We start from the raw sequence: 12494 nt of genomic DNA on the forward strand, positions 1-12494 counted from the left end.
ATAGATAAATCTCCCTTCTACTATTTCAAATAGGACAGACACCTTTCTTACGTTAAAGAGAGACAGAAGTGCGCATGGCCCACTTGGTGAAGAACTGCTTCAATAGGAGACTTTAAAAGAGGTAGTCAACTGGGCTTATCATACAATCTCAGTCACATCCTGACCAACAGAATACACCAACAAACATCTGCAGATAAAAGTCATTCATTAGGTGGGTAGTTTAAAAAAAAAAAAATTTTTTTTTTTTTGAGAAAGACACAGCAAGCCAGGGAGGGGCAGAGAGTGAGGGGGAGACACAGAATCCGAAGCAGGGCTCCAGGCTCTTGAGCTGTCAGCACAGAGCCAACGCAGGGCTCGAACTCATGAGCCATGAGATCATGACCTGAGCTGAGGTTGGACGCTCAACCACTGAGACATCCAGGCGCCTAGGTGGGTAGTTTTATATTCACAGGCTTTTAATTGACAAGTGTGGGCTGTCCACTCAATTACCCTCCTAAACTCAATCAGTCCAGGCATCCCTGTCTGACCACGAGGAAAAACTAAACACAGCAACATGGAGACAGAAGCTGGTGGTCTGTCAATGGTCAGATTAGACTCAATTTCAAGCTCCCGATGTCCTAGCTGGGCACAAGGAGGACACCGCCAGCTTCAACAAGGAGGCAGATAAAGATCCAGGAACTGAGTATCTCTAAGTCTCCCACACAGCAAGCCGCCTTCCTCCCCAATCACTTGCCAAGTCCACACGAGGACACATACATGCCCTACGGTACCAGTTGTTTTCATGCTCTGAGAGGAACCTGCAGCAACGCACCTCATGCTCTGGGGGTGAGGCAGTTCCGGACCCTTGACCAAAGAAATGGAAATATGCACAGAAAGGTGTTTGATCTTTGGAAAGCTGTTAATCAGTCAATGGTGCTTGGTCTTCAGTGTCCATCAGAAACACACAAGGAATTATTTTTGCCTGGGTTCCAATTGATGATTATTGATGCCTGGGCTCCACCCCCAGAGATAATTCAAGTTTGCCTACAGAGGGCCCAGGTAATTCCATTTTGGTGACGGTTGAGATATTGCTATGTATTACCTAGTAAGATTGCTAGTTCTCGTGTCTTAAGTTCTTAACAGAAATAATACACATCAACAATCTTTTGAAGGAGGCATCTTCAAGTACATTTAGGCAAGACCTCACAAGAGCCAGTTTGCCGTCATTAAGAGGCAATCATGCATGGGGCGCCTGGTGGCTCAGTGGGTTGAACGTCCGACTCTTGACTTTGGCTCAGGTCACGATCCCAGGGTTGTGGGATTGAGCCCCGCCTCAGGCTCCATGCTGAGCGTGGAGCCTGTTTAAGATTCTCTCTCTCTGTCCCTCTTCCTGCTCATACTCTTTCTAAAATAAGAAATTTTTTAATTAAAGTAAAATTTTTTTTTTTTTTTTTTTTTTACAAAAAGCAAATTATGCCAACCTAACCTCAATTCCTTTTCTCACAGGATTTCAGAACGACTACCCAGGAGATACGGTACCTCTGGACTCCCATAAGGCAGATAACACGACTCCTCCCCATCAACTGTGGCCACGTTAATCTACTACCCAATGTCCATTAGTGGAACAGCCACAACCCACAAGACTGTTCCAAGACCCGTCCTTTCTGGCATCCAGAGTACAAAAGTTTTCAAAGAACTTTTGACTGACAACAATGAGAGGCTGAACTCTGACGCCAACAAAATGAACTTAAACAGAGATACAACCGAGGTTTGGGGGGGTGGGAAGTCCCATGGGCTCTGACATCAGTTGACGTGTGTCCAATATATCCCAATTGCACACATGGCTCAGGATACGGAAATTTCATCTCCAGCCCAGACTTCTTCCTTTGAGCCCCTGACTCATGACCAACTGCCTACTTAACATCTCTACTTAAGTGTGCAGCAGGCATCTCAAACTTAACATGGTCAAGACCAAACTCATGGTCTTCTCCAACCCAGTCGTCCTGCAAGCTTCAGTAGCTCATTTAATGGCAGCCCCATCCTTCAGGTGCTCATGCTGAACCCAGAGGCAACCCTGCCTGTCTCTTCCTCTCAAGTGCCACAGCCTAACCTCCAAGATGCGCAGCTCTACCTTCGAATAAGCTCTTCCCTGAACCCGACTATACACCACTGCCACTCCCACCATTCTCCTGGTCAAAGCCATTTTCACCTCTTGCCTGAACCACCATGGAATCTCCTGCCGGTCTCCCTGCTTCTGCCCAGAGTAATCCTAAATCCTGAGCAAACCGTGTCGGATCTCTCTCAAAACTTCACTCCAAGTAAAGCCAAAGACCTCCAATGGTCAACAGAGTCCTCCAAACCTCCTCTCTTGCACTGGCCACTCCCCCCAGAATGTGCCTGACTTCTCTGTGAAGCTGTCCCTTGTCACCTTGGCTAAAATTGCCACCTCCCTTTCCCATACACACACTCCTGACTCCTTTCCCACCATCATTTTTTCTCCTTAGCACCTATAACATACTATGTTTTACTTATCTTGTTTATTATTTGTTCTCTCACTAGAATTCAAGCCAAATGAAGGCAGGGACTGTTACATATCTTGCTCACTGTTATAGCTCAAAAGTCTAGACCAGGGATTAGCAAACATTTCCTGTAAAGAACTAGATCGTAAATATTTTAGTCTTTGCAGGTCATACAGTCTCTGTTGCAACTACTCAACTGCATGTTGTAGTCCACAGACAATATATAAATGAATGAGCATAGACTCATTCCAAGAAAACTTTATTTACAAAAACAGACAGGATTTGCCCTACAGGTCACAGTTTGTCAAGCTCTGGTCTAGAACATTACCTACAGTGTAGTAAGCACTCAAAAATATTTGTTAAATTGTCAAAGTAGTTAATATACTACATCTGGCCAGAGCAAAGCTAGGCTAGTAGGTCCAGCTCTAGAAGCCACATTAACATAAAAACATTGATAAAATCAAAGCACATTCAGTTCAACCAGATGGAAGAAGGTCTGAAAACCCTGCCATTTAAAGGAACTGGGGACAATTCTCTGAAAGATTTAATGGGTCCATCACAGTGGTCTTTTTTTTTTTTTCCTAGGAGAGAGAGAGAGACAGCGTGAGCAGGGGAGGGTCAGAGAGAGAGGAAGATACAGACTCTGAAATAGGCTCCAGGCTCTGAGCTGGCAGTCAGCACAGAGCTCGACGCGGGGCTTGAACCCACGAACCGCGAGATCATGACCTAAGCGAAAGTCGGACGCTTAACCGACTAAGCCACCCAGGCGCCCCAATCACAGTGGTCTTTGAATAGCAAAAGAACATCATGTGAAGGGGGGAGTCGATGTGCTGTGTGTACACACACACACACACACAATACAGATGATTAAGAACTGCCCAAAAAGAAAACTGGCTCAATACAGCCTTCTTCTGGCATTCCCGTACGAAGGTATGAGACACTGCCCACTTCACAAGTCTGGAAGGGATTCCTGTTTTGAGTATGAGCTAAGAACTCTGCCATCGAACCCTCTCACTCCCTGACACCGGAAGTAAGGCAGACAGGAGCTAGCCTGGGGAAAAGAGCAGACAGCCACTATCCCGTGAGGAGACCAGCAGAGAAGTGGCCAGGACCAGGAAATGGAATGAGAAGCTAAGTCATCGGAAGGGCTGTGGGCGTTCGTGGAGCACACGACCGAGGAGCCGAGGTGAGCACGAAAGCTGGCGGAGATGTAAGAGGGGAAGAATGCGGTCTTGAACGACTGTATCAAACACGACGACGTGGCAAGGAGGGCAGGATGGTGGAGGGCGCCCACAACACTTACGGGTGCTCTCAGAACACCCTTCCCCTTGTCCCCAAGTCTGTGTCTACACACGCCCACCCCCTCCAAAATGACTCCCCACCTTCCTCACGCAACCCCTACCACTGGAGCACACCACAGTCCCGCGTCTACAACAGCCACGCCCGATGTGCTGAGTCACTCGCACAGCAGACTGCTGGACACGTGGATCACACCTTCCAGCCCACCTTGTGGTCACAGGCGACCAGGCGACTGACACCTGGGCGACAAAATGTGAGTGTAAATGACGTAGGTCACTTCCACGCCAGGAGCACAGAACCAGCCACATACAACTTCTTTCCCGCTGAGTACCGAGGACTCAACGGAGAGTACTCAAGCCACAAGAGGTCCAGCTACTGAAAAAGGGTACAGTGAGTTCCCCACCCCCACCAACCCAAAACGGACTATAAACAGGAGATTAAGAGCGGTTTTTGTTTGTTTCTTAACTAAATTACTAAGATTTGGGGCTTGTTTTGTTCAGTAGCTAGCACTATTTACAGAATTAAACAGACAGGGCTGTTTGAGCTCTTTGAGAACAGGAATGTTATTTTTAAGGATTTGAATGCAGCAACAAAAAAGGCACTCAGATGTGGGCTGAGTGAATTACCTAAACCACAAAGGGGCTGAATCAGTACCCCCGGCCTCCCACTGTGCTCTCAAACAGAAATGGATTTTAAGGGCTGGCAAAGAGCTCAGAAAAGTAGTTCCCAAATCTTAAGCATCCGAGTCACCCAGAATCTTGTTAAAAATTCTGATTTCAGGAAGCCAACACCTTTCCCCCCGACCCCCAGATTATGTTTCTTGGGTACGGAAGGAGATTCTGAAATTCACATTTATCATCCATCTGGGAAACAAACTACGGCAATATACAAACAAAAATGTTAGGTTACAGATGCTAAGGTAACACAGCTACCTTTTCATATTAATTCACTTCTCACTATCTGTGAGACTCCATTCTGTTTACCACTGTCTGGTTCACTTAACACTCTCAACAACCCTATGGGATGCGGACAATGATTATTCCCACTTTATTTGGCCATGATCAGGGAAGGAGTAGAGTTCAGCAAAGTTCAGATTTACACCCAGGCACTCTTACTGTTCCACTGTAACTCACCGGGATCAGGGCTCAGTGCTGCATAAATGTGCCTCCGGGAATGGTGCTGGGAAAGCCACTCTGCCATGAGCCTGCCTTCCCCCATTTGCTCCCCCCAAGGGCATCAGCCTGCTTTCCCCCATCTGCTCCCACAACCAGGTAACCAACCAACCCAGTGGTTCACTGAGAGCCAGCTGCCTCTCGTCAATCAGGACCCCAGTCCTGCCTGTGGGGGCCCTGCACTGGCAGAATAGTTACAACATCTGCCTCACCTCCTCAGAAAAGTCTCGTAGTGAGAAATGATTGAATGGGAGACTAAAAAAACAGGTTCTAAAGAATTCTAAATGCCACCCATAACGACTAAAGCAGCAGAGGTTTTTAAGCAGGAGGATGGCAGTGATCTGTTTTAGGGGAAAGACTGGTAGCAGGGAGATCTGCCGGGAGGAGGAAAAGCCAAGAGCATAAGCAGAGGCTGGAACAGAGGAGAGGGATATAGGCTCAGAGGCACCCGCCTGCCCTCGTCTCTCACACACTCACATTAAGGAAATGCTTGCTCAATGAAGGACTCAAAGGGCACATCTAAAGTTGAATCAATGCGGTTTGATATCAGCAGACAAAGTCCTTGAGAATCGACAGGGTTCAGTGCGCCTGGGTGGCTCAGTCGGCTAAGCATCCAGGCTCAGGTCATAATCTCACTGCTTGTAGTTTGAGCCCCATGTCGGGCTCTGTGCTGACAGCTCAGAGCCTGGAGCCTGCTTCAGATTCTGTGTCTCCCTCTCTCCCTGCCCCTCCCCNAAATAAAAAAATAAAAATTAAAAACAGAATGGACAGGTTCATGTCTTAATAACTGGATGGCCAAGAACACACATGCAATTCAGGAGACAGCATGACGGAGAGAGGGTAGGAAAACGTGCTTCAGACACGAGCGTCTGTAAAGAGCGTATTCACCCCCTAATATGACTTTTAAATGTCTGCTGGATACTCAGCATACTCATTTATTTCTTTGGTCAACCAGTGTTAACCTGCCGGAGCTAGAGTGAGGCGGCCTGAGAGGGGAGCCTGAGCACAGCTGGCCATTGTGTGGGCTGAGAACCGTGGGCGGGGGACCCTTTGGGTCCCTGTGACCTGCCCCTCCTCCTTGCTAAGAGTCTCTGACATGTTGCCCAACCTCTCTGGGCCTGGATTTCCTCCAGTATGACACTGACGATTAACAGAGACATTAATTAAATGTAAAAGAGTGAGCAAAAAATTGAGCCCATAGGAAGCATTCAATAGGTGCCAGTTATGATCAGTATTGTTATCTAAATGGACCCATCTTGGGAGGGCTAAGCACCCCCCATACGTGCCCAGCAGGAACTTAAAATGCTGATCCCCAAGTCCCACCCACACCAACGAGAACCAAAGTACCTAGGGGGAGGGAAGGACCCTCATCTGCATTTTTAAGGACATCTCAGAAAATACAGCTGAAATAGGTAAACGTGAGTTTTAACTTCTAAAAAACATTAATCTTACCTTCTGCTAACTTACATTTTTGGTTGTGTCACTGTAAATACATAATATCTTAAAAGGATTAATCTCTAAGTGTATCAATCTTTGGGGTGCCTGGTGGACTGTTAGAGCGTACGACTCTTGATCTTGGGGTTACAAATCTGAGCTCCACATTGCATGTCGAAACTACTTAAAAATATTTTTAAAATAAATAAATGGATCAATCTTTAAATGGATCTAAAACTGTAAGTTTTCTCAGTCTTCAAGGGCCCCTCTGGCAAGAACACCCCAAGGCTGTAACTCTGGACTAGGTGACTTCTAGGTGACCTGCATTAACAATCATCCCCAGGGGCACCTGGGTGGCTTAGTCCGTTAAGCGTCCGACTTTCGCTTAGGTCATGATCTCCCGGTTCGTGGGTTCGAGCCCCGCGTCGGGCTCTGTGCTGACTGCCAGCTCAGAGCCTGGAGCCTATTTCAGAGTCTGTATCTCCCTCTCTCTCTGACCCTCCCCTGCTCGCTCCCTCTCTCTCTCTCTCCTAGAAATAAATAAAAATATTAAAAAAAAAAAATCATCCCCAGACTTCCAATTTTCAGGCTCAGATGGTCACTTACATGCAGCCACACAGAACATGCAGGGCCAGAGAGAAGACCTGGGTCCATTCCAAAGCCCAGACCTTCCCACTGTGTCACTGCCAACCACTTTTACACAATTCATTAGCACAGAAACACAGAGAATACTTGCAGGGGTTCAGAGATCCCACAAAGAACACTCCCTTCCTGGCAGAGGGATCCTCTATACCAGAGGGGGGGCTCCTGGCTCCACTGAAAAGTTACAGCCAAGAGTTAGGATAAAGGCTCATGTTGCACACTATGACCCTGCGTCCCACACCCCAGAGCCAGTGCAGCCTGTGAAATACGCAGGGAGCTGGGTTCCACAACCCAGAGCCGGTGCAGCCTGGAAGAAAGATATGCAAAGAGCTGGGTCCCACACCCCAGAGCCAGTGCAGCCTGGGAGATATGCAAGGAGGGAGGGGATCCCCTGGAGGACCCAGAAAAGCAAATTATCTGAATGAACACTAGTTAACCGCTTAAACATTAAGTTTAAGCTATGGAAGATAAACTTAGTAAATTTTGTTACACTGTTTATTTCACCGCAGGAACTTAGTAAATTTCAATACTCCTTAAAGGTGCTCCACATCTTCCTTGGGGCCATAGTTATTGTGTACACTTGCCAAAACTCAAAATAAATGCTAAAGACCTGAACAGGCTGAGGCCAGAAAAAGGGCCCTGTAAAGTTAACCCAGCCCCCATTGTTAGGGAACATTTGGATTTCTGATTTCTGATTGTTAATGAACAACAGATTAACATTAAGAGGCATTTGGGGGGCACGGGCTCAGTCAGAAGAACATGTGCCTTGTGGTCTCCAGGTTGTGGGCTCAAGGCCCACGCTGGTGTAGAGATAACTTCTTAAAAAACTTTAGGGGCACCTGAGTGGCTTGGTTAAGCATCTGACTTCAGCTCAGGTCATGATCTCAGAGTCTGTTAATTCGAGCCCCACATCGGGCTCTCTGCTGTCAGCAGAGAACCCCCTTTGGATCCTCTGTTCCCCTCTTTCTCTGCACCCCCTGCTATGCGTGCTTTCTCAAAAATAAGCTTTTTTAAAAAATCCTTAACAAAAGTGGGGGACATCCTGAAAATGGTGCAAAACCCTAGTTCAGAATCTCTGGGGTTGCCTGGGTGGCTTAGTCTCGATTTTGGCTCAGGTCATGATCCCAGGGTCTTGGGATTAAGCCATGTGGTAGGCTCCATGCTGAGTGTGGAGCCTGCTTAAGACTCTCTCCCTCCCTCCCTCCCTCCCTCTCTGCCCCTCTTCCCCACTNTAAAGACCTGAACAGGCTGAGGCCAGAAAAAGGGCCCTGTAAAGTTAACCCAGCCCCCATTGTTAGGGAACATTTGGATTTCTGATTTCTGATTGTTAATGAACAACAGATTAACATTAAGAGGCATTTGGGGGGCACGGGCTCAGTCAGAAGAACATGTGCCTTGTGGTCTCCAGGTTGTGGGCTCAAGGCCCACGCTGGTGTAGAGATAACTTCTAAAAAAACTTTAGGGGCACCTGAGTGGCTTAGTTGGTTAAGCATCTGACTTCAGCTCAGGTCATGATCTCAGAGTCTGTTAATTCGAGCCCCACATCGGGCTCTCTGCTGTCAGCAGAGAACCCCCTTTGGATCCTCTGTTCCCCTCTTTCTCTGCACCCCCTGCTATGCGTGCTTTCTCAAAAATAAACTTTTTTAAAAAATCCTTAACAAAAGTGGGGGACATCCTGAAAATGGTGCAAAACCCTAGTTCAGAATCTCTGGGGTTGCCTGGGTGGCTTAGTCTCGATTTTGGCTCAGGTCATGATCCCAGGGTCTTGGGATTAAGCCATGTGGTAGGCTCCATGCTGAGTGTGGAGCCTGCTTAAGACTCTCTCCCTCCCTCCCTCCCTCCCTCTCTGCCCCTCTTCCCCACTCATGCTCTCTCTTAAAAAAAAAAAAAAAGGTGGGGGGGCACCTGGGTGGCTCAGTCGGTTGAGCGTCCAACTTCAGCTCAGGTCATGACCTCAGGGTTCGTGGGTTCAAGCCCCGCGTCGCGCTCTGTGCTGACTGCCAGCTCAGAGCCTAGAGCCTGTTTCAGATTCTGTATCTCCCTCTCTCTCTGACCCTCCCCTGCTCATGCTGTCTGTCTGTCTGTCTCTCTCTCTCAGAAATAGGAAAATTTCTAAATTAAAAATTTCTAAAACATTAAAAAAAATTTTTTTTTAAATACTATGAGCTACCTAATGATGTATACCACAGCCACTGTTTGGAAAGAAACTCTACTAAAGTAAATGAATAAAATGACATCTCTGCATTCACCATCACCATCTACCGAGGGCCTAATGCAGCCGACCTCCAGAAACCATCACAGCACCGGGCATTATCTGCCCTTCCCTCACCCGCGCAGCCTTCTCTGAGAAGTCTCCAGAGAGTCTGTCCTGAAACTAGTGGCAATCTCCACAACAGCATTCGCTTTGCAAGGTGACAGTTCCTGACTATGCCAGTGTCAGGGGAGTGAGAACGTAAGCCATTCTCCAGTGGCCCAAACACTCCTCAACCCCCTTCTCTGGGGACAGGTCCTGAACTGCTAACCGCAGGGACAAGGATGGGGACATAAATACAGAGCACACCCCCAGGGCCACTGGGCAGGGCAGAGGCAGGGACATGTCCAGGGAGTCTGGGGGACCGGACGATCTAGTGCCCAGCTGGATAAGCCATGCCACTGACTTCCAATAATGGGGAAAGAGGAAGAATTATTCAATAAACCATGATGAGAAAATGGGCTGTTTGAGAAAAAAATGGGGCCTATCTTATGCCAAATACAAAAGGAAATTCTAGCTGCCTGTAGCATTAGAAAGAAAATGCTTACAGAGATTTAAACGATGCTGGGATCTAAAAAAGATATATTACAGAAGCAACAGGAAAAACCAGAAAGAAAAGCTTGATTAATGATACATAAATTTAAAACCTCTGATGCCTGGCTGGCTCAGTCGGTTTAGCAAGCAACTTTTCATCTCCGGGTTGTGAGTGTGAGCCCCACATTGGGTGTAGAGATTATTTTTTTTTTAATTCTTTTTTAAAAAAGGATCTTTGAAAAAAAAAAAACCTCCAATCTAAATTGAGACAAATGAAAATCTGAAAAAATATAAGCCTGTTACAAGTTATTTCAAAAATATATATGCCTTATGGGAAAAATGTAACCACAATTCAGAGATAGAAAAAAAGCTCCACTATATAAATCAAATAAATTCAAATTAAAACTTTGATATTTTTAACCTTTTAGGTATCTTAATTCAGGTAAAGTGGACAATGAAATATGCACACAAACCGATATTGAGGGTCAAATGGTCCAAAACTGGAAAATAATTTGGCCTTTCACCACTTACTCTACTTCAGGGAATAGAGCAAAAGGAAAGATGCAAAAAATACATGGACACGGACATGCATTACATCAAAATTAGAAATAAGCTGTACTCAACAAAAGTGAAAGACTGAATAAATTGCAATCATTAAATACAATGTTTTGAAGATTTAAGACCATAAACAAATGTCAACCACAGAAAATTAAGAAATCAGGATCCAAAACTATTTGGAAAAAAACTATTTGGTTTTGTAGAGCACGAGTTTTAGGAGGAACACTTAAAAAACACCCAAAACGTCAGCAGGTATACTTGGCTAATAAAAATAAATCATCCAGGGTGCCTAGAAGGCTCAGTCGGTTGAGCATCGGACCCTTGATTTCAGTTCAGGTCAGGGTCAAAGGGTGGTGGGATCGGGCCTCGAGCTGGGCTCCACGCTGACTGTGGAGCCTACTTAAGATTCTCTCTCCTCCTCTTCCCCTCCCCCACTCAAACTCTCCATAAAATAAATCATCCATATTCCTTTCTTTTTCTGTAGTTTTAAATTTCTTACAAAAAATAGAAAAAAATATATATGTTCTTTTGAAAAATTCATAACAGGTGTCTAGCTGGCTCAGTCCATAGGGCATGCAACTCTTGATCTCAGGGGTCATGAGTTCAAGCCCCACACGGGGCACAAAGTCTACTTAAAAAATAAAACAGGGGCGCCTGGGTGACTCTGTCGGTTAAGCATCCAGCTTCAGCTCAGGTCATGATCTCATGGCTCCTGAGTTCGAGCCCCATGTCGGACTCCATGCTGACAGCTCAGAGCCTGGAGCCTGCTTCCGGATTCTGTGTCTCCCTCTCTCCCCGTCCCTCCCTCGTGCTCTGTCTCTCTCAAAAATAAATAAATAAATAATTTTTTTTAGCTCCCTAGAATTGCAGAAGGTAAATAAATAAACGTAGGATGGCAATCATGGTCAACAACTGACCTCAAAAGACTTGCGCAACCCTTTCTTAAAAATCTATAAAACTAGAATAACAATGCCAATGGGGGCAGTGGCTTCAAGCAGCAAGCCCGGCTCAATCTTCCATCAGAATCACCCGGAGCNTTTACAGAACTGGTCTGCAATGGGCGCTGGACCATTTGCATCCCTAACAAGCTCCCAGGTGATGCGATGCCCGGTTTGAGGACAGGTGCCCCGAGGCGCGGTAATAGCTTTCACAAGCGCCATCTCGTCTCCAACAGCAATAACTTTAAGACACTCCTGTGGACAAGAACAAAAGTGTGTTTGGAATAGCCTTCTCCACACATTTAAGAACTAGTGTCCCAACAGGAGCAGCTTGGTACAGCAGTTACAAACAGGTGGGGAGCCAGCCTGCCTGATTCGGGATCTTGCTCTATGTCAAAATAGCTGCGTGATCCCAGACAACTTCGCCTCTGATTCTGTTCCATCAGGAGTAGCAGATAAGCACTCCAGACCGTGCAGCCAGGAAGCTGCAAAGAGCTTCATCAAGAGTCCTCACCTTCCCACTTTCATGCACATACCCTGTGAAAAATCCACCGACAGAAAGTGCCTGCAGAGTTCCTTGCCCTGCCTGAAGTTAAGGAGACATCTGCCTGCTTCACCGCCAGTGATGATAACCACACCCAAATTCCTTCTTCTGCCCCTATTCCTCCTTCCCTGAGAGAGGCCAGGGGGCCAAGTGAGGTTCCCACACGAACAGAACACACCAATCAAACCAGGAGTCCTCACCCCCTTGAGATCTCCTAGGCTTTCCCAGTTGAAAAAGTAAATATCACAATGTGGGTAAGATTAAAGCCTTAAGGTTAGTTTAGGGTCAGGAAACAAAAGATCTAATGATCACTGAATTGTAATTTAAGTCCAAAGGTCCAGGCCCACCTAGTTAGTAGTCCCTGCTTTGACATGGGAAGCTGGCCACGAGCTTCACCTCTCTGAGCCGGTTTTCACCCGCACGTTTTCTCCCAGCTCAGGGACCCTCCAATGATTTTCGGGCCACAGGGCTCCCGGACAGGACTGCCTGCATTAAGCCCAAGGCTCACTTCCATAAAGGCTAGAGACCCAGAGGCCGCAGGCTTCAAGGACCCCATCTCCAGAGCGGTCCTCAAAGGTAGAAACGGAAATAACTGCAAGAGGAAAGCGGCTGTTCAAAGCCATG

The 12494-nt window shown here is 46.7% G+C and overlaps 1 protein-coding gene across 1 annotated transcript in view; it reads right to left on the minus strand.

Moving 5' to 3' along the window:
- LOC144223251 (ATP-binding cassette sub-family C member 4-like) overlaps positions 1 to 12276 on the minus strand; it is a gene marked incomplete at its 3' end in the record, with an annotated part of 99890 nt that extends 87614 nt beyond the window's left edge. Inside the window, 1 exon segment of the mRNA XM_077753969.1 lies at positions 12218 to 12276. Within this exon segment, the coding sequence (XP_077610095.1) occupies positions 12218 to 12243 (26 nt within the window).
- Between the last annotated feature and the right edge of the window lie 218 nt (positions 12277 to 12494).

This window comes from Crocuta crocuta, unplaced genomic scaffold (assembly GCF_008692635.1).
Source record: "Crocuta crocuta isolate KB4526 unplaced genomic scaffold, BGI_CrCroc_1.0 scaffold31, whole genome shotgun sequence".
Taxonomy (NCBI): Eukaryota; Metazoa; Chordata; class Mammalia; order Carnivora; family Hyaenidae; genus Crocuta; species Crocuta crocuta.